General features: G+C 34.6%; 1 protein-coding gene across 1 annotated transcript; it reads right to left on the bottom strand.

The window, feature by feature from the left end:
- Window positions 1-1,194: 1,194 nt before the first annotated feature.
- On the bottom strand, window positions 1,195-21,627 carry LOC128989379 (uncharacterized). The gene is made up of 15 exons (XM_054411267.1): window positions 21,507-21,627; window positions 20,715-20,738; window positions 20,017-20,129; window positions 19,430-19,554; window positions 18,681-18,790; window positions 12,673-14,835; window positions 12,151-12,354; window positions 11,489-11,656; window positions 10,520-10,655; window positions 9,850-9,957; window positions 9,498-9,608; window positions 8,409-8,573; window positions 3,841-4,127; window positions 3,034-3,203; window positions 1,195-2,355 (listed from the first exon to the last, which is right to left on the bottom strand). Exons 1-15 carry the CDS (start codon window positions 21,625-21,627, stop codon window positions 2,089-2,091), a joined length of 4,272 nt encoding a protein of 1,423 aa, XP_054267242.1. The 3' UTR covers window positions 1,195-2,088.
- Between the last annotated feature and the right edge of the window lie 1,971 nt (window positions 21,628-23,598).

Raw genomic sequence — 23,598 nt, forward strand, 5'->3', positions numbered from 1 at the left:
TGCCATTTGTCGTCGGTTCACTTCAACTATGTCCATTTTGAGCGTTTGAAAACAACCAAAATCAGCATAATTTCTGTTTTGCCTCCTGATCAGAATATAAATTAATACTAGACGTTAAAATACAGTACCTTAATCCGTCAATGTGATCATGTCACCGATGAGCGGCGACCGGTTTCAACCCAGCAATGGGGTCATCCTCTGGTGAATAAAGGACATAGAATTACTCCTTTCTTAGAAGAGGAAGAGTAGAAAAAAAAAGTTGTCAAAGAGACGACTTTTTTTGTGTATAATAAGAGGTCGTCAAAAAGTCTATAAATATGAAACGAACACTTAAACACATTTTTACACAAACACGTGTGGCCACAAATCGACTGCGCGGCGGACGCACAGAAATACATAGTTTTGACGACCTCTTCAGAGTAATTCTATGTCCTATCCTCAGCAAGGATACACATTATACACAAAAAAAGTCGTCTCTTTGACAACTTTCTTTTCTACTCTTCCTCTTCTAAGAAAGGAGTAATTCTATGTCCTTTCTTCGCCAGAGGATGATCCCATTGCTGGGTTGAAACTGGTCGCCGCTCATCGGTGACATTATCACATTGACGGATTAAGGTATTTTAACCTCTAGTATCAAATCAGCATTTGAGACCAGGAGTCTCCGTCAGAAGCTTAATTGTGTTAATTTTAATTATAAAACCGGCAAAAAATTTAACAAGGGAATGAATTGTATAGTTCTAGCCATGAGTAAAGCAAGTATCTTAAACTTATGTTACCTTAAACAGCCAATAAGGAATTAAAAACTCAACTGAAGAAAATGTTTAAGTTTATTTTGATGATATAAATAACATGATATGGACTAATTCGATATGTACAAATATGAATTTACAAGTATCTATGAGCACTGTCACAACATACATGAGCTTACAACTTTGACAAGTAAAAAGATATAAACATAAGAAATCTTAACTAATACAGATCACAATAAATCAAAGTTGTAACTCTTAATTATGTAATATGCAAGGTACACAATTAATATAAGTTAAAGTGAGGATGGTCCAAACCAATATAATAGTTTGGCCAATTTGTCACAATATAAATATAAACCACAGTTAAAATTTTTTTATAAAACTTGTATTTATAATATTTCTGATTTCCTGAGTAGGTTATTGGACAAAAATTAACAAACAAAGAAAGATTTTAATTTAATTCATTAAAATCTTGAGCAAAAATACAAAAACCAATACTTTCTCAAACGGAGTTGGTTTATGTATTTTTCCAACAGTTGTGAACCCAAGGCCAAAATTTTCCCCTCCCCTAAACCACTATGTACCTGAGAAAGGAAAACAAATGTTTGAAAATAGTCTTAGGCTCCATGTTCTGATTCAGAATAGCCTAGTTTCTGTTGATAATATTTTACATTTTCCCATACATTCAAAATGTTGAAAACATTTTTAAATTCTGTACAAAAAACTATTTCATGTTAACCAAATGTGGCACCGGAAGACCTTAGTAACGACAGTAATGTAAAACATGTATGAATGCAGCATTTTACAAAGCAGAATTAAGGGTTTCCCAAATAAATTTGTACGATATATCACAAAAACTATAAGATATTTAAAAAATACAATGAATCATTTGGATGTTACAATCATTTTTCTTCACTCACACAACATAAGTTAATGTTCCAATCATTGGTTTTCGAATACTGAAGTAGATAGATATCTCGTCTATGTTGTCCAGCTGCAGCTAATTTTTCATCCAAATTCAACATAGTTAAACGAGCCACTCACATAATGTGCCATTGTCAAAATTCTATTTTCTACCATAGTTTTTGAGACTATGATAGGTTATATGACATTTTAAAGCTGATATAGTGTACAAGAGGTCATCCTTGTAGTTTTTGTGAGGATGACAAAATTTTACAGTAACAAGTTGACATCAACACTCTACAATTCATACGTCGTTGGCTCAATTTAACTCATTAGAATGGGATTGTTCTATCTATGATCTACCTACAGTCACTGAAATTCAGTTACACAGCACAAGTTTATCTTACAATCGAGACAATTGGGAATTGAGCATGTTTCACCAGCAGTCTTTTTCATCGCTGCCGTCACTGCACTCCATGAAGCCATTGCAGATCCGAGCGGAAGGCAAACACTCTCCGAGGGGACAGCGGTGTCCGTTGCAGGTGGTGTTGCGCCGGGGCGTCAGTGCGTCACCTGCTGACATGCTGGAGTGGACCCATGAAATGTAGTTGGCCACCTTGGTATACACTCCAGGCCTGTTTGCTCTAGCACAGCCGTATCCGTTGCTCGTCACTCCCATCAAAGACCAATGACCATCGTTCTCCTGTGGGATGAACAAGAAGTAAGTATTGCCATTGACACACCATACAACACTAGTAGTGTTATATAGTCAATGGTAGTGCTGAGTTAATTGTATTACAGAGGAATTATTGATGTTCCTCATTAATGTTAATGGTTTTAAATTACGTGAACAAAGTGGTTGGTAACCAATTCAACAATTAATTGTTTGGAACGATTCTAATATTACTTATGACAAACGGTTCTTGAGTGTAGAACTTTTCAGCTCCGTGTACTCTAAAAAACCTCGCTGAGCTTATCAAGTTTTCAGTCTAAAACTGACCAGAAGAAAGAACTTGAAGAAAAAACTACTGATCGGATCTGTAACCTTTAATTAATTGGTAAGAAGAAAGGACATAAAATAATTTCTTTGTATTCCATGAGATATTTCCAGTGAGGAACTAATACAGCAGAAAAGAATTATATGATAAAGAATCCATTATCCAGTAAAACTCCTTACTATGCAAACAAGAACGCTTGAAGTTTATACTTTCAAACCCAAGGGAGGGGTTGAAAGGAAACAATAAATTTAAAAAGATCAAACTGAAAACTTATCATTGTTATGACTTTAATTGCAACCCCCTACTTTGTTCTTTTGTACTCTCGATAACACTGAAACCTTTTATCAACTAAGCTAACTTTATTTTCTCTGTTCCGAGCATACCTGACACATGAGCGGTCCACCAGAGTCTCCCAAACACGCGTCTCTTCCTCCACGATCGTAACCAGCACAGAACATGTTCTCCGTCACTTTGTACAGAGGCAAGAACAACGTCCGCTTCCGACATTCCGACGTAGATATCACCGGCAACTGGACCTCTTGCAGTGTGTCCGCTGGAATAGACAGATTACGAAATCGTAAGTATAAGGTTACCATACAAATTTGTACTTTAAAAGATTGGTGTCTGTATAGTGTAGTTTAAACATTTAAAAATGACTACTTGTATATGCAATACAACGGTTGTATATATACAACTGGTTAATTCTAAATGTTCTAGTAAATGTTCTAAATTATTAGTATCATTTTATATTTTCAAATAAAGGCACATCAGGCTAAAAAAAGAGTTTCCAAGGGATGGTTTCGCTATAGCAATCCTCTGCTTGTGATAAAAAGTAAGGCTTTATATACAAGATGGAATGAGTTACACCATTATTTTTACACTTATCTGCCAAACAACCTTTAAAGTAACACAAAACTTCAGTAGTTATATTCTTATATTAATGTTTTCATTTTGGTTTAGACAAATGAAAAGTAAAAGATTAAATATTAACTTAACCATTAATAAATCGTATTAAGGTTCTGGCAATAAAAGAACCAAATACTAAAAATAGAGTATTGTACAGTCAAACTACTAATGTTGGGTACGTCCATCAAATAATTTAAATTATTATTCTGTAAAATTATGCAGCCTACCAATTTCATGTGTCTGGGTTTAAATATCAGAAAGCTTTAAAGAAAAATCAAACTTACGGAAAATCCGGCCGACTTCAAATAGCTGTCCCCATCCGATGACGGTGCACATGGTGCCGTCGCTCGGAGCTACGTTAGGTTGCGGCAGACAGATTGGACGAACGTAGTCAGTTAGTGTGACTGGCTCGCGCAGCTGCAGCAGAGAGATGTCGTTGATGAAGCCAGCGTCCACGTAGTGAGGGTGTAGCAAGATACGAGACACAACCCTAAGCTGCTCGTATGGTGAGGGGAGGTTGGTACCTCTGCGTAGCGCTCCTAGCCGAGCCACCCAGTGGTCGTCAAGCGCACTGGTGACATTTATAGGTTAGGTACATTAAAGGTACAGTAAAGCCACAAATGTATAGGGTCCAAAAAAGAGTATTAGTTGATCGGGCATGTATAATGAATTTTTAGTAGAGCCATTGACACAGATGAATATGAGCCTTTCATAAAGTTTACACCTTTTGAAATTCTAATCCTCCATTAGCTTTTCATTTTATGACGCTTTAGTTTCAAACCGGTTTTTCTTTCAGCTAGAAATGATTAGAAAGTATCTAATGTACCTATAAGAAAGAAAATTGAAATTCCCATCAGCATTCTCTGTCGACACATTAACTCATAATTTTATTCCCAAAACTGCTTACAACTTAAATATAGTCCAGGCGCTAAACGGGTTGAGTATGCACTGAAAGTCTGACAAAATTTGACTTTTGATTATTGTTGGGGACATCTAGTAGATGAAAAAAATCGATGATGTCGCATTTCTAGGGTGGTCACAACTCGGGGGGGAGGGGGGGAAGTTGCGCGGGTCATCGGTTTACGTTTCCGCGTCTAACTCACAAACGGTTAATGATAGAAAGATGAATTAAGCGTCTATCTACGCCTAAATATATTGTCTTTTAAAAAGGTTATTACAACCTTTCTTCTATCTCTTATACTTTAGGCGCTAATCAACATTTATTGCAAAAAATAAAATTTAAAAATACTTAAAAATGAAATATCGGAAATATTGCGCTTGTTTAGGGCATGTTACAAACTATTTATGGTTAGAAAAACTGACAAGTAGTACAAGAACACCAAGTTTAAAGAAATCCGTGCAAAAACAACAGAGCTACGTTGATTTTAGTAAGAGTAAACGTGGAAAATACGTAGTAGTACCGAGGCGCGCATGGACGGTACGTAGCCCACAGTCGATATAGGTTTGATGTTGTAAGTGACTATGGGGAAGCTGAATTTTTCTATGCTGTTAGACCATGTTGAGATGAGCATTTTCCCAAAAGTCCCCACTCCTACCACTTTGTGCTTTCCTCTACCCCCCCCCTTTTAGATAAATTTACAGTCTCTTAGAAATTAAGCTATAACTTTAAAACGGGTAAGGTTAATAACGCAATATTTTATTAATCATTTTGCGTTACGATAATCTACAAAAAGAATTATTAGATGAATAAATGATGAAGAAGATAGATAATGAAGAAGAAGAAAATGTGTTCATTGTAATAAAGTATCAATACAGTGTTTTTTTTTATTTAAATGCAAAGAACAATGGTCAAAGACCGTCTGTTTTGTGTTAGACACACTGATTTTTAAAAATTTTAAAACCGTTAAAAAAAAATGCCATGAATCACATACAATTATTCATAAAATAAACTGATTTGCACTACAGAACATACACAAATAGCACTACATACTAATAAAGATCATATAACAAATGAATGAATAGTAAAATTTAAATGTAGCCTACTGAGAATCTGAATTTTTTCCTACAAACAGTTAATAATTCATAAAACAAACCTGTTATTTTTATAATTTACTTTGATTGATACTTAACAAACAATATTTTATAAATTTTTTAAATTACATAGATTTTTCCAATTTTTGTATCGATATCTCAATTCTTAAATTTAATAATTATACTCCATTATCAATTCCCACCCTTTACTCCACGCCTCTTTAAGATAATTTCCAAGTGCCCGCCAATCTTTGCCATTTAAAAATTCAAAAAACTCATATTCATTTAAATATAACTTGTTAGACCAAAATTGACGTATCTTTTTTTAAATTGGAGATTCTGCTATAAAAGGGTACACGTTTCATCCCGGTTGAGATTACATAGTGAACATACACAAATTTTATTTTCCATATAGAGTTAACTTTTTATTAGACGACCCCTTTTAATTGTAAAAAATGTTTTTAGGGATGGTTACGAATAAAAAAAATATATCCACAATTTTCCAATATGGCCAACAACTTTGTTATTTCTTATGGAATACGCTGTATTTTAGTATTCTTTTACAATTTAAAAGCTATTTTCTTATTCGTGACATTTTTTCTCTAAACCTACCCCATTCAGGAGTTACAGCGTGTTATATCTAAAAGAAAGGCTTGTGGTGTACATTCGGCATCCTGCCTGTAGCTCATAAACGAGTTAGTTTGAGAGAGAAAGTGCAAAGAATAAATAAGTCATATATAAAACCTCGTTAAAAAAAATTATATAAAATACGTTAAAAAATACTGATTTTGTTGTTTTAAAAATGGCCACCATTTTCAAAAATGCTTGCTTACTTTGATATTGGAACAATTTATTTTATGGTTTTTTTAATGTAGATGTGATTTGAAAACTTGTTTATTCTTTGTATTTCCGCTCTTAAACTTACGTTTATGAGCTGTGAGGATGCAGGATGTACTCACAAACCATTTCTTTTTCGATGTAACTCCTAAACAAGTAGCTTTAGAGAAACATGTCAAGAGGTTTAAAAGTTGTGCGTTTACATTCTAAAACAATCATAAAATACAGGGTATTCCATAGGACTAACAAAGTTATCAGCCATATTGGAAAATGGCGAACATATTTTTAAAATTCGAAACCACTAAAAAAACATCTTAAAATAAAGGGTAGTGTCCCATAAGAAGTTAACTCTATATCTCATAATAAAAAAGTTATCTATTGGTTCACTTTAGGTGAGACACCCTGTATAATAAAATGAGGCTCTGGCGTACAGCAGCAAATGCACGATATTCATTCATATGTATCCACTACAGTGTGTATATGTACTGAATGAGCTACATAACGTTAATATAATCTATATAAAGCGGCAAATTCAAAAACGAAAACCATAATATACGTAATTTTTTTCATTGTTGCGGTGCACAAAAAAGCCTGAGTCCTGTAAAATCAATATACTGTACTATCTATAACTACTATATGCAAACAAACTGTTAATAACTATGTATCATTTTAAAATGTCAACTATGCACCCCAAATTTTGTATCAAACATTTTGTTGTGCGACCTCGTATAAAAAATCTACAAAGAAAAGTTTCATAAATTAATCCGTAAAAAATGTTTTTTTATGTTTATGATATTTTTTAACTATGAATATTTAGGATACCATGGTAAACACTTTTTGTAGAATATCGTAACGCAAAATGATTAATAAAAGATTGCGTTATTATCCTTACCCGTTTTAAAGTTATAGCTTAATTTCTAAGAGACTGTAAATTTATCTAAAAGGGGGGGGGGGTAGAGGAAAGCACAAAGTGGTAGGAGTGGGGACTTTTGGGAAAATGCTCATCTCAACATGGTCTAACAGCATAGAAAAATTCAGCTTCCCCATAGTCACTTACAACATCAAACCTATATCGACTGTGGGCTACGTACCGTCCATGCGCGCCTCGGTACTACTACGTATTTTCCACGTTTACTCTTACTAAAATCAACGTAGCTCTGTTGTTTTTGCACGGATTTCTTTAAACTTGGTGTTGTTGTACTATTTGTCAGTTTTTCTAACCATAAATAGTTTGTAACATGCCCTAAACAAGCGCAATATTTCCGATATTTCATTTTTAAGTATTTTTAAATTTTATTTTTTGCAATAAATGTTGATTAGCGCCTAAAGTATAAGAGATAGAAGAAAGGTTGTAATAACCTTTTTAAAAGACAATATATTTAGGCGTAGATAGACGCTTAATTCATCTTTCTATCATTAACCGTTTGTGAGTTAGACGCGGAAACGTAAACCGATGACCCGCGCAACTTCCCCCCCTCCCCCCCGAGTTGTGACCACCCTAGAAATGCGACATCATCGATTTTTTTCATCTACTAGATGTCCCCAACAATAATCAAAAGTCAAATTTTGTCAGACTTTCAGTGCATACTCAACCCGTTTAGCGCCTGGACTAATATGGGAATTCACAACAGTCTATTTTTGGTCAAAGGATTCTACAACCTTTAGGTATTTTTTAGTGAATCAAAGTTCACTCCAACACTAAAAACATTATGTACCACTCTGAAATCATACAGGTCTACTACAAATTGCTGATGTACCTTGTTACAATGATAACATTTCCGAATATGTCTGTTCTATACTGCTATAGTATGTTCAAGAGGTTTGAGTAGAAAAAGCTACTAAGTAGAAACCTAGACACCCCCTTAAGAGAAGCGATTCTTTTCTAAGCAAAAAACAGGGTTATTTCACCTGAACAGTATCTCGTGCGCTCAGTATTCAGGGAATCAAATCTTCTAGGTGTTAAAACTACTCTTTAAAGGCAATTACTTTAAAAACACTCAATTGCATTCCGTCCAAAACTCACTGGTAGAAGCAGTGGCCGGCGCTGAGCAGCCAGCGGTCTGAGATGAGCGTTGCACCGCACTGGAACTCTCCTTCCTTGTACAGGGCGGCCAGCCAAGGCCACGACCCAGGGCCAGCATTACCCCCACCTACGATCCTGGAGTGGCGGGACCCTCCTCTCTTGGATCTGTTAGGAGTAAAAAGAGTTCAGAGAATCTGAGTGGAAACTGCAGGGAGAAGAAAGGACTAAGCAAGATATCAGGATGAGAATGACGGTGAGGAGGGAAATCAGAGAAGAAAGAAAGATCTAAGAAAGATTAAGAATAATGGTGTAGAACAGGGGAAGAATACTGGAGTGGAACCTAAGGGAATATATCTTGATGAGGAGACAGAGGAATTAGAGAAGAAAGAAGGACTTGGGGGGAGATTAAGAGTATAGCACAAAAAGAGTGGGGTAGAGGGTATTTGTTACAGCCCTATGTTCCCTTCAGGTTAGAAGAAATAGGTACAGTAGACTCTCAGTAATCCAGCAAATATAGGATCGTGATACTGTTGGATAAGTGAAAATGCCAGATTACTGGAATGTAATCATTAAAAGCACTTAAAATGCACAAAACAAGAGTTTTCTCGTACCAAAACAATTAATATAAGTAGGAATGGGTTGATTATCGATACCACCGATACTTGGACGTTGGTATCCGTATCGGAAAAATCATCAAAAGTCGATACCAATACCCGACATGTCTGTAATGATCGTGCGATTGGAAAAAGTGCTCACACTTATTTTGCCATTGGAAACATGAAAAAGGATACTAACAACCCAACTTTTCATTCAATTCAAGATTTCGCTTTTAATTGTTTAGCTGCAGATGTGATCACATTATTTAATATTGTGTACCATTTTATTGAAAAATTACTTAACTAATCATAATTTATACCAACTTCAGTATCTCAGGTGCAAATTGTCGTTTATCATTTACTTAGTCCCCAGAGTAAAATGTCTTGTATAAAATTAAAATATTTTATTTCCTAGAAGCCACATAAGTAAGTAAATCTCCAATAAAGAACTATTATAAAATTGTAAAAGCGTGAAATAGTTTGAAGGACTCACCTCTCCCATGGTCTGTGAGCCTGTGGTCTCACTCCACATTCCAGACTGCCACAAGAGACATGAACCACCTTCCTTTGAGAACAGGTTGTGTTGCCAAATGTTAGGCCTAACCTGTTGACAAAACTACAGTATTACGTTTAAAACAATAAAATAACATGGTAAAAAACTGTGTTTTTTGTTTGTAGAAACTACCACACTTTGTAGTTAATTTTAACACTTGCGCGATAGCAAAACATTGTGAAAAATATAAATAATATTACATTAACAACAAAAAAACTATTGGTAAAGTTATTAATTTCTTATAAATCTCATATGAAGGTGTTTGTTAGGTCGTTACACCACTATTCCTTACCTGGACTGGATTGCAGCTGAATCTTTGGAGTATGTCAGTTCGTAGAATTTGTTTGCATGAACTCCCTCGGTGGTTGTGTCATTGATATGTTCGATCCCCTCAAAAGTTCTAAAAACATTATTTAAATGATTAAGGAAATGTATATATCCTCTTTTATCCTATGCTAGTTTATTTGTTCATTCTAATGCATAAAATATACATTTATTTTTTCTAGTCCTTGCCACCCTAACTTGAGGCAGCCCAAAGCCGCACTAGATATACCACTTGCGGCCTTGGGCTGCCTCAAGTTAGGGTGGCGAGGACTATCAATGCCAGATTAATTTTTACACATACACCAATGACGGTTGACAAATATTGAAAAAATTCCAAAAATCAAAGCAGTTTCTCTTGTGTTAAATTCCAAGTTGTTCTATCAATTCAACAACATATTTTAGCTTAATAACATACTAAAATAGTAAATTAAAAAATAACAAATAATTTACCAAATAAAAACTAAATTGTTATGAATTATTTTATTTGACTTGGTCTTACATTTCTCTGGCACTTGTGATTTTTAATTCAATAAACAAAAACAACATCTCATTAATGAGGGTACAGTCTCAAGAAACTTTGTTTATGATTTTTGTTAATACCTTTGAAATTGAGCCGTAATAAACAAAAGGACGAGTACCTGAATGTCATTGTCTTGCACACAACACGACCCAAATCTTCCAGCGTCCATCGCGATTTGAAAATTGAGTTTAAATCATCAAAGTTCTGGGTGCACAGTTTGCCCCACTGACCTTCTTTCCTGATCATCAGGGTTCCTGGAATGAACAAAGACATGTTTTAACGTGAATAGTTGTAATAATAATATGCAAATTTAATTACACATGTTAAGGTGTTAAGGTGTAAGGTGTTAAGGGGTTTTACATGCAGTTCAAAAAACCTTTTTTACAACTTTTGTTTTTAAATAACAGCTTTTTATTGACAACTAACTTGTGATAACGGGTTAAAGTAGAAAACCTCGTCTTGGTCTATGAAAAATCCAGCGTTCTGATTAAATTGGATCTTAAACTATTCATTTTCAGGTGTTTGATTTCCCTGTCAATTCGATATAACTAACCCACAAATGTGGCTTGGGACTTCAGCAAATACAATCTTCTTGTCAGACTTAAACATTGTGGAGGTTTTGATATTGTTCTTATTTAAATTTAATTTATTGAGAATATAATTTAAACCCGAAACTCACTACTCAGACAATTCTATTGAGATTCCGTCCTTCACGCCATCATTCCATCCCATTCATAAAACACCACCATTTATTAGGTTCGTTATTATAGTCTGTTCATAGCAATTAGAATTTTGCCATTTTAAAACAGAGACAAGATAAAAGCTCTTTGAAAGTTTAAAATTCCAACCCAGCAAATTATAGTCAGGCATCAATTTAATAACCAGGCTGTACTACTTGATGTAGACTCAGTTTTAGTTGATCACAATGCTTTACAATATCATTCTATTTCTATTTTCACTTAACTTTTGTTTATTTTTTAAACATACATTTATATTGTGACATCTTAATAAAAATGATCCATCGTAAATAATCTCAACGATCTGTCCAAAATTGCATTACAAACTTACAATACAACAATCAATTTACCTGAGGTGTGATACTTAATGTTGTCAGCCTGAGATATATCCGGGGCGATGGACACACAGTTCTTCTCATCGTCTCCGTTAGGACAATCCGGATGTCCGTTGCACACTCGCTCCTGGTCAATACAGACACGAGAGTTGCTGCAGACGTACTGACCACTCGTACACCAATCTGTGCAAACGTATCAGATGGATTAGAAATACTTATCATAAGGGTGATTGACAAAGAGGTACAACTCTGATTGCATTGTTCAGAATTTAAGATTTTTTTAAGTAAATGTAGAGCACAAGTTTAACAGGGTAGCCAAGTTTACAGCCTTTTGTTTTGTTGATTAGGAAGGTGGAAATTTTCAAATTTAGCTACTTATTTTTTGTGATTTTAAAGACAGTCTGAGTTTTAAAGGTTCATAGTAATATTGATGGCTAGTTTTTAAATGGCTTAGAGCTCATAAAATTTAAATGATGGATAAGTTGAATGATTATAAATAGGAACCGTCACAGATTTTATTACTTGCTGTTAGTTTTGACAGAACTATCACTTGCTTCACTGATGTTTAATCAGTCGAATAACCTACTTCTTTTGACTCAAGACCTCAATCGGAAGTTGACTAAAATTATGAGACGCCTTGAAACCAAATAAAAACTTGCATTTAACTCTTATCTTACCACAATTGTTTTCGTCAGAGAAATCCCAGCAGTCTACAACACCGTCGCATATTTTTCTCGTCAAGTATTGAGCTCGTAAGAAGTCTGCGCAGGAACAGTTTTTCTCATCAGTTCCATCGGCACAGTCAACCAGATGATTGCATCTTGATAGAGAGCTGATACATTCTCCACTACCACATCTCATCTTTGTGTTTCCAGTACATTCTACAAATTATACATAAAAACTGAAATTGATGCATTACTATCTTCACTAAAAATCTTCAAAACTAGGAGGATATGCAAGAATTTGTATACATTTAGAACAATGTTTGTGTGATCCCCTGATATTTTATTATATATTTCGACCTTTCTTTTTGATCACTTTTACATTACTTAAGTTTTGTCTGATTTGTTTCATGCTGCTTTTAAACCAATTGTACAACGTATCTTTATTAGAAATGTTGAAAGTATCTTTATGATAAATTAAATCTGTTAGTTTCGTCCGATATTAAAGTTTAATCATTAGTACAGTAAAATACTAACCTACAGTTTGATTCCTTGTGCTGTTTGATTTTGTAAGTTCATTATTGGTTGGAGAACTAGATGCCTTGTTGTACACCTTTGTTAACATCAGGAAACCATCCTTGTTCAATTTGTAGTTTGGCGAAGTTTTGTTGGACGCTTCACTGTTTCCATTTTTCACATAGCTATTCGATAAACCCAATCCTTGAGAATTCAGTGAACTTTTATTCTGGTGTTTCAAGTAGTAAAAAATTAAATCTGGTTTCATATCTACAAGAGATGAATTTTTGAACAAATTATTTTTACTATCTGCTGTATTTTGGCCAAACTTCCTATTCAGTGCAATACTGGGGTCATCATTTTCACTAAGATTTTGGTTTTGAAAGTCGGTAATTTTAAGATCTTGCTCTAAGGGTGAGTCCACAAGATCCGCACTATCTGGCGATGTGAGATTGTAAATAATTTTTTCAAGAACATCTTGGATTTTTACATCCTTCAATTTTACAATGCCTTCTTGACTATGGGAGATAACTTTTGAATTGTTCCTATCTTCATTCATTTTTCCATCAACAGAGACTTCATCAATGTTTCCTTTCAAATCTATCTTTAAGGGAACTCCACCAATCAGGAATGTTGGAGACATTTTTGACTGACGATTATTTCTAAAAGTCATTTCTGTAGGGTTTGGTTCTATTTTAACATATTTTTCATGGTGTAAACTGCCTGAAGGATTAGTTTCTTTAGGATTGTTTTGATACAGTGACACAGTCTCCAAATGTTCTGTGCTTGGATTTGCAAGTTGAATGTACGTCAGATCTTCAGGCTGTGTACTGGTCTCAGAGTCTTCGGAGGGTTCAGTGTTACTAGATGTCTTGAATTGATCTTTTATGTTCACCTCCCTTTCTATCGCTGTTGAAGCCTCAGTATGGATTTCAATGGCGGTTTCGTAAAATACTGTTGTGTTGGTTTCTCCATCAATTTGTTCAGTGCTTGTTGAAACATTTGTGTTTGAGTTTTCATCAACTGACCCAGAGTTAACCTTTACTGCTAATTTACGGTGTATGATTTTTGGCATGTCTTGTATTACTTCAATTAGTCTATCACCTATCTCAGAAGATGAGGTTGGTGAAGGGCGAGGGCGTATTTGTTTTTTCATATCCAAGTTGGATCGGGCAGGTAACAGTGTCACTGTGTCATCATCTGCTTTGGGATTCAATGATTTTAAACTGTAGGATCTTAGCAGTGCATCCAAATTATGAAATTGCTGAATTATCGGGAGATCAGGAAGTATTCCACTCGAGGGTGAAACATTTTCTCTTAGTTCACTGCCATCCTTATGCTTGATAAAAATATTACGAAATTGTTCATAGTGGTTTTTCTCGTTGTTCTCATCCTCTGTGTTTAGAACAAATGACACTTTGTTGTCTGACCGTGGACCAAATGTTTCCTTACCGATGCTGCTCACTGGTCTTATGGGATAAGACAAACTCGAACTACTTACTGGGTTAGCAAGGTTCAAATACTGTTTTTGTGTATTTTCCTCTTTTACAAGATTTGGTTTGGAAGGGATGGACGACGCAAGGTCATCAGGATCCAAAACCACTTCAACCACTCCGACGCCTCCTGAACTGTAGTCCTCAGTCACAAGTGGCCTTCTCTCTGGATATCTCGTGAAGTTCTCAGGCAGGACGGGTTTCCACGGTTCTTCCACCCCTTGGAATATGTAAGGCAGTAAAGTTATGAGATCGGTTTCATCCTGACTTAAAGTTGGCTCTATTATTTCAGGAATGGCTGTCGAAGTTGATTCTACTCTAGCTTTGTGCTTCAGCAAGGCGTGCAGTGCTGGACTATGTTGATAAAAATCAATCGATGATGTTACATTATTTCTAGAATTTTTGTTAATAGTTTGGCTTGTTTGATGTTCTTGACTAGAAGATTTCTGAGTTGTTTGCGATGATTTTTTCGTTTGATCAGGCTCAGACAGTTTGAATGAACCGCCAATTACCCCTTCGGTTGTGGATGTTGTCTTTGGTATTTGGGGTTGACTAACAGGAGGGTTTGTGTAGTGTGAAGTTATTATTTTTGGAGGACTTTTTCTTAAGAGTCCGTTGTGTATTTCTAGACTTTGATTTTTGTTTTCTTGGTCACCCAGCATCTGAGATTGACTTGCATTTTCTCCTACTCCTGAAACAAAGTAAATGTATGCTTACATAAACTTTTTAGGTTCAATAATGAAGTTTGCTAAGCATACCTAAACAGTTTTACTGTGACAAATCTTTAAGTGTAATGCATTAAAACTCTGAAATAAAATTTGGGAATTTTTAAGGAATTTTTTTTTGAATTTTTAAATTTTTAAGACGTACATGTTTTAAAGTTACCTCTGCTAAAACAATCTCCATCTGTCAATCTGTCTGTTGTGCTCAAAGAATTGGGATCACATCATTTGTCCGAGTTTTCAACTGTCCGAGTTTGTTAAAAATTACAAAATATTTAAAAAATCAGTTGTCCGAGTTTTGATAAATAACTTATAATAATTAGATAAATCAACTGTCCGAGTTTATTAAATTATTTAAAAAATAAAGAAATATCAAGTGTCCGAGTTTTCAACTGTCCGAGTATGGTTTAAATAATAATAATACAGGTTAAACCAACTGGCCAAGTTTTCATTTGTCCAAGTTTTTAAATTATTTTAAAAAATATCAAAATATCAACTGTGCGAGTTTTCAACTGTCCGAGTAGGGTCAACATCAAATTGTGACACTGTGCGCCGAGTCTAGCATGTCTAAGGCGCCTGGTCAGAAGCCGATGTAAACCTCTTCTGCGAAGGAGTCAGGCACTGTGCGAGCCGCGGAGAGCCCCTCGCGTCGACTTAAGAAAAATTATATTATTTTTATTATTAGACTAATTTTACAAATTTTAATTATAAAACTAAACTGTCATCACCTAACACAACCAATCAAACTTGCTGATAACATCAAATACCCCCGCCGCAGCTAACTTGCAGACAAAGTGAATTTCAACTTGTCTGATATCGGGGAAGGTAAACAGTGATTTGACCATACGTCAATACTGTAGTATAGGATGAAATAAATAAAATTTCCAAATTTGATCAACATATATCCAAACAAGAAAACTAAAACAGTTTTCATCTTCTCCATAAGAATAACATGAGAATTTTAAATTTGCATTTTTTTTTTTTACTCTATAACCATTAGGCATAAAACAATGCTTCAATATACTAAATTATTTCTTTTTTTAGTTCTACAAAATGGTTGTGAAATATATTCCAAAGGGAGACGGTCAGAGGGTCCCAGCCTCAAAATCTACCTAAAAATCCTTTGCCTGCTTTGGTGAGCGTTGCCACAGGGTCCCAGGCCGACCCCTCATTAATCCTGGGACCCTCAGACCGCAGTCGCCTGGAAAGGATTAGGTTCGGGTTTGATAAATGTTGGAACGGGGTGGCGTATTTCTATCTTTCACGATCAACTTAGTAAATTTAGTCACTATTTATTTAACAAAGAATTGTCACTTAAAATTTTAAAACGTTCCATATCTGTTGTTTGCACTGGTTATGTTCTCATTACTCCCTAATTCTGCCATGCCAAATTCAATACAATTATTTTCAATACAGAAAAATGCACCAAATAGGCCCAATTCGTAGAGGCGCGTTTTGAAAGGTTTCAAATGCATATGTGTAGTGTGATATATTCATTTAAAGATCTAATCACCCCAATCATTTTGGTGCTAATAAAAATAAATTGTCTCTATCAGTATTTACAGGGTGGACCAAAACGTTTATAAAAGGACTTTGAAGTCAAATACCGTATAACTACTGAACGAAACAGCACCAAATTTATTATCAAGCACATTTTTAGCTACTCTTTAAGACAACTTGCAGTAAGGGCATTTTGTGTTAATTTTTAATTTTGAAAAATCTCCAACTTTAAGATTAAAAAGAGGTTGAACACTCTACATTCTCAAATACCAAGGTATGACAAATTTTATAGTTAAAGACCTTTAAAAAATATTTTTATTCAAGTAGTCTTTGTAATATTAACTACTACCTAATTTACTTTTTAGTATAAATGCATGTATAATATATCTACCCTAAGCAAGCTAAGTTGTAGGCCTACCTATAAATTAGGCTATAGCAATTATAACTTTTAACACATCTTTTAAATATAATTAACTATACGAACATTTAAAAATAACTGAATTATTTCTCATGATTGTATTCAAACAATAAATCCGGTAGCCTTAATGTTTATTCAGGAAAATGCCATCAATACCTAGTACTGGGAAAGGTGATGAAAATACCTATTGTAGAATGTTGTTTGGTCCGTTTATAACAAAGTATTCGACTTATTGTTGAATTCAAGCTAATTCAGAAACATAGGTCAGCACATGGAAAGGTAAATTGAATTTGAGTGAACAATGCAAAAACAAGCTCCGTTAATCCGTTAGAATTTCTTAGATTCCAGTATTTAGGTGACTCGGCGTTCACATTTTTACGCATATGATCGTGTTTCACCTCAAAATATAGAAGTGTTCTATTCATTTGCCAGAAAGAAATAGAACTAGAAAACGATGTTGATTTAAGTATCGGACGATATCGAAGCATGAACAGTCCTAAACAGATCCGAGGTATGGTAACTTCATTTTTGTTAGTTTTTACGTACTTGATTAGCATGCCCACAGCAGACCCCTTTAGATCTTTGTATGATATTATTGTGTAGATATAGTACAGTGTGTCAGTTGTTACATTGGTCTTTTATTTATAGTTGATTGTTTATTTTTCTCTTTTGCATTTTTCCAGTCGTTTAATAGATTTTCATTGGAAGATAGATTTAAATCTCAATGAAGTTATTAATTAGCTATTTCAACAAGGCTAATTAAAATACATAAACCAAAGATATATTCCTTGAAACTAGTAGTACATCGAGTTTTACCTCCATAGTAAATTGTGCAAATTTATTATGCAACTGAAACGCAAAATAATTTATTTCCAACAGTAACCCCACATGTGGGGTATTTCAGTGACCTGCGCTTTAATCCTCTCTTGGCTGGAGTTGCCAGAGAGTCCCATCGCTAATGAGGGGTAACCCTGGGACCCTCTGACCGCACTCGCTCAAATATTTTACGACCGACCCTTGTCTGGGTAACCCTGGGACCCTCTGACCTACAACCTATTCCAAAATGTTATGTTTTTAGGGTCAAAAATGGGAAAAACCCATTTTTACCCCATAAACCCCCGTTCCCATTGTCTGGTCAAAAACACTGTTTACCTTCCCTGTAGCAGCAAACCTAAGCACTCGCTTATTTATGGAAATATTTTAGTAAATATGTAATCAGGCAAGTTGAAATTTGCTTCGTCTGCAGGTTTGCTGTGGCGGGGGTATTTTATATTATCAGTAAGTTTGGTTGGTTGTGTTAGGTGATGACAGTTTAATTTTATAATTAAAAATTTTAAAATTAGTCTTATGAAAAAATTAATATAATTTTTCTTAAGTCGACGTGAGGGGCTCTCGCGGCTCGCACAATGCCTGCTGACTCTTCGCAGAACATCGGCTTCTGACCAGGCGCCTTAGACACGCTAGTCTCGGCGCGCAGTGTCACATTTGATGTTGACCCTACTCGGACAGTTGAAATTTCGGACAGTTGATTTATCTCATTATTATTAGTTATTAATCAAAACTCGGACAACTGATTTTTATAATATTTTGTAATTTTTAACAAACTCGGACAGTTGAAAACTCGGACAAATGAACCTCACCCAAAGAATTGATTACAGATAACTTCTCATTGACTTTTTTAAGCAAATAAATCTTATGAAACAGATTTATTGCACTGAATCAATAATAGATACCAAAATTACAGTAGAACCCCGGTTAACCGAAATAAGGGGGGGAGAGCTGTTTCGGATTTTACTACAGTCAACAATATTCCGCTATTGTTCTATGTTATAGTAGTTTTTATAAAATCTAACACGTCTACTCTTACAACTAATGGCGAGTGTACAAAGAACTTACGTTTTAGAAATACTTGTGACTTGTCCACTTTGAAGTTCTTTAAAGGAGATGCCCCCGGGAGTCTTTGCAACAGAATTGCTTTAATTTGCTCTTCTACTGGGGTGGGTTTCCTATAAATACAACAACAAAATATAACCAATACCGTTAGTTTTGAACTTTTTATATGTTTGCACATATTTATCATGTCCTTCAGTTATGGACTATAGATTGATTATCTACAACACAAACCAGAGCTCAGATTTTGAGACTAAAATGAGATTATAATGGAGATTTTAGCTCTGCTTCTAACTAAGAAATAGATTATAACTTTTATTAAAATCTGAATGATCTAGGATACCAAAAAGTTAATGCTTAAACTATGAAAAAAGCGTGCAAACTTGGTAATATTTGTACTAGCTACCCACCATGTATGCTTTATATATATTTGAAATAACCTGACATTTAAGATATGTAATGTTTATTTTGTTATTAGATTAGGGGGTTGAAGTAGGCCTATTAAAAGAACTTGTATGTGAGTCTTATGGTTGGGATATTTGACTTCAATACAATCAAGATGAGTTTTTTCCGTGGTTTACAACAAAATTTGAGGGGTTAAATTGTGTTTTACATTTTTGTGGCTTTGATTTTAAGTTCTTTTGAGCATTTATGCTTAATATTATGTTAGAAGTTTTCCAGTTTTCTTTTTGTACTATCTAACCCTGAGGGTCAACATTAAATGAAAATAGACAAAAGAAAAGCATTAAACTCACCGAGGTATTTTCCGCCTGTCCAGAATGAGTCTGAAAAATACAATTACACTTCCATTCTTGAAGCCCAGAATGTTGCACTGTTTTATAGCAGAGCTGAATTCAGTTCTTCTGAATATGCTCTCTATCTGGAACAAAAACTCAGTAACAGAATTTGATGACATACAAATTTGAAATTAGTTGAACTATTAAAATATATTCTTCTGTCTGACAAAATAAATATGAATTATAGGTTCCTAAAAGGTGGCAATCAAAATTTAAAAAAATATTCCTTAGGATAATTAATATTTAGTAAATTTACTTTTGGTAGATTTTAACATTGCTGGAAAAAGAAAGTAACAATTTTACCATACCCTACCAATTTTGTAAAAAATATCTTCTTCGACTGAAGTACGGTATCAGATTAAACTAAACCTTTAACCTTTGACATTCAACTGTAACTTCTAGCTCATTGCTTGAATAAAAGTGTTTGAAACAGCCCTCGAAGTGAAGTGGCATCTTCACTTGAAACTTACGTATTCCTTTTCATGTATTACAACGCAACAGAAATGTATGAGAGCAAAATTAAAATAACACTTTTAGAAACTTGCCATTGATTTGTAGATCTGAGATTTTCTCTGGAAGAGTGGACTTGAATGGTCCATCAGAGAGATGTTGTACGTATCACCGCCCACCACCCTGAAGCTGCCGTCAAGCACCAAAACTAAAAGAAGATAAATCAAAATCAGCTCTATGCGGGGTTCTATTATTGTTATTATTATTGTTTGAGAAATGCCTTAGGAAATTATCGGGGCAATCTCAATCATTTTTACTATAGGCCTTCTGCTAACAATGTGAGCACAAACACATTTGTGTGAACAACTTCGTTATTAGTACAGTTTTTGTTATTTCAACCAAAGATTGTAGTGTAAAACATCTCATAAAATTTCAAAGATATGTTTACGCTTTCACATACAAGAAGATAAACATTAATTTTGTTATGTTATGCATTCTGATTTCTGATTTGTCACATGTTATCGTTATCATTACCAGTCTCAATAGAAGTAGAAGAATCATTAACTCTAGTTACCAAATAAAAAATCATTGTGACAGTAAAAAAATTGGAAAAAAAATATAAAGATTATCACTTTTTATATGTAAAACAAAACATTCTTTGTTGTTGGTTTAATGTCATTTTACAAACAGTGTTTGAAGATAAATTATTTGACTAAACAGTTAAATTATTCTGTGAAATAAAAATTGCAGTAGATAAGGAATAGATAAGGTTAAAATAAAAATGCTTACTTACTTTGAGACACCTCCAGCCTCAGTGCTGAAAATAAAAATATAAATTTTTAATCATGTTAATCTATAGGCTACTTTAAAATAGTTACAATATAACTACTGTATTTGTGTATTAAGAGCGCAAAATACGCCATTGCCGCTCCAGAAAGGTTATGTTTGATTTTTTAAGGTTATGTTATTTGCTCACTAGTTGTTAACAAACGTACCGCATCCGCATCTGCGGATGTGATTGGTGAAGAAACTACAACTGTGAAATCAGCTGATTTAGCAAGCGGGAATGATGCATTCCTGCTCTAGGGCAATAAGTTGTTTGCGTAGGTACTGTTTACAGGTATGGGCAATGTGATAATTTTCATGCAGTTGTGGAAAAAATATTATTTAATACCTACCTACTACCACTGACTATGGATATGGCGGACTATCATGAAGTTGAAAACTCCAAAATGCACTTAAGTATCCAAAAAATAAGCAATGGCAGTACTGTACTTCAAAATACACAATTCACAAACAACATAGAGATGGCTGAAAAATGATTGCTAAACTTATAAATATATATTTTTTTCATTTAAAAAGTATTATTAGTTAAAAATTCTTAATTTATTTACTTTAATTTTTTTGCTGTAACCCTAGTACTTTATTGACAAAATGATTAGGGGCGATACACATTTAGAACATTCTCATGTGTTTCAAAATGATAACCTTTATTGACAAGACCTAAGCGGTTCAGAACTTAACATCTTACATTTTGAAGGGTCCAAAAATTATTTGTAAAGTGATTAAAATATCCAATGCTCACCTCCCATGTAGATGGCCAGCCCAGCGATGACCATCACAGCCAATATGATGACAAAGACTAGGACAGCAGCGAGCACACTGCACCACCGCCTCTTGCTGGGCCCTCCCCTCGGGTGGTACATGCCCAGGGGGGTGGCTGTCCTAGGGTCATGCCAGGGAGTCCATGAGGAGCACTCTGTGTAAGTAGGTTGGGGCTGGTACTGGCTGTAGTAGTTGTGGTTTTGTCTCTGCAACAGTTAACAATATTTTGTAAATTTCATTAGTGATTTCAGAGTTTTATAAAGCGGGTTGTTTATAACAGGTAGATGTAATTTGCGCTTTGAAGGGGGGGGGGGGAGTTTATCAACCAGTATTTATTTAGGTGAAAGTTTGGTTACGGAGGAGGATTTGTTTAAAATTATTTTCTAGTGAGTCAAAGTTAATTAATTGTTGAAATTAAAAGATTATTAATCTATTACAGTATAAGTTTACCTGGATTTTCACTCATTTTAACAGATAACGTTTGTCAGGCCATTTTTCAATTAATCACCAAGCAATACGTTACTGTATATCTATTTAAATTTCAGATTAAAACCGTAAAAATCCTATTTATTTTTATTGTTATAAATGCATATAAAATTGTTCCAGATTTTATAATTCCCTCCCGTTTACAAACAGTACAACGCAAATCAAGCCAAATGTTCCATTTGTTCAAAAGTATTTTCATCTAGATTATTCTTAGACTCAACACGGTAATCGTATACACAACAATGTACTGTAGATGCAGTACATCAACTCCAACCGCCCAATTTTGTTCTTGTTCTGCAAGCAAGATTGCAATCTCAGTTCAAAAACCTCATACGGAATACTGTTCGGGCACTCGAGCGGTAATGAATATAACAGTACCGGTCATGACGTACGCCGCTCCCGCGATGACAGATAGGCGGCGTGCGGCGTTCTGTCACATATGTGCCGGCTACTGCAGCGTTCATCTTACTTTGGGCTTTGAATTTATACGGGCGTGCTTCACTTACGGTTTGCAAGACACGTAAGATCAATATCACTGTATTTGTGATCTACTCTAATACCAAATTGTGACTAAAATACGATCTGGAGATTACAAAAAATCAATGTCTTTAGTGGTGCCGCCATGGTGGCCTAGTGCGCAAAGGCCCTAGGGCGCTTGTATTAATAATAGGATGGGTACGTAAAATATACGTGGCAAAACAGATAGTGCCCACAGCATGTAACATGTAGCCACTCAGGGTCCATAATAGTTTTAGGTGAGATAATATTACTCTTCTGAAGAAAAAAAAACTTGTGAGTTGTAATGATGAACAAAAGTTGTCTCGTCTGTGGTAGGCCTAGTATATAAAATATTAAAGATATAGTACAAATCTGAAGATTTTTATTGAGCACTACTCAAAAAAGCCAACTCATTGATTTTTGGAACATGAAAGTCCAACCAATATAAAATAAAAATATGTATTGATAAAGAACACAATATAAAAGAATAAATTTTTATGTGTCACTGACTGATAACTTGGCAAACTTTAGATTTCATTATGCTTAGTGGCCCAGGATCACTTATAGAATAAAATGGTTTATATTACCTGTCCGTCAGTGATCCTATTGTTGTCGTCTTATGCGACCGGTTTCAAGATTAAAATCCCATCATCAGGCTGTTAAAAATGTCATGTCACTCAAATTGACATTTTTAACAGCCTGATTATGGGATTTTAATCCTGAAACCGGTCGCATAAGACGACAACAATAGGATCACTGACGGACAGGTAATATAAACCATTTTAAACTTTAGATATCGTAACGATAGAGAACAACACCATCTTCCAATTTTTATTCGTAATAATTGTAGACAATCACTTTAGTTTTCGCCTTCAATATTCCAAGTGAAAGATGATGAATTGGTCGGAAAGAGAATTAATTGAAAGCACGAACCTTTTAACTGGTTCTAAAAGTTTCAAAACGTGATTACCGATAGTACCAAACAGTTTTAAGTGTTGCTAGTTGCTTTCTCTATTGAAGTGGAACCAAATCAGTAGAGCGAAACAAATACATCTCTCTACATACTTCTTGTCAACACAAACCGATTG

The sequence above is a fragment of the Macrosteles quadrilineatus genome, unplaced genomic scaffold (genome assembly GCF_028750875.1).
Source record: "Macrosteles quadrilineatus isolate MER2022 unplaced genomic scaffold, UCM_ALF_1.0 Scaffold_3__2_contigs__length_128488019, whole genome shotgun sequence".
Lineage (NCBI taxonomy): Eukaryota > Metazoa > Arthropoda > Insecta > Hemiptera > Cicadellidae > Macrosteles > Macrosteles quadrilineatus.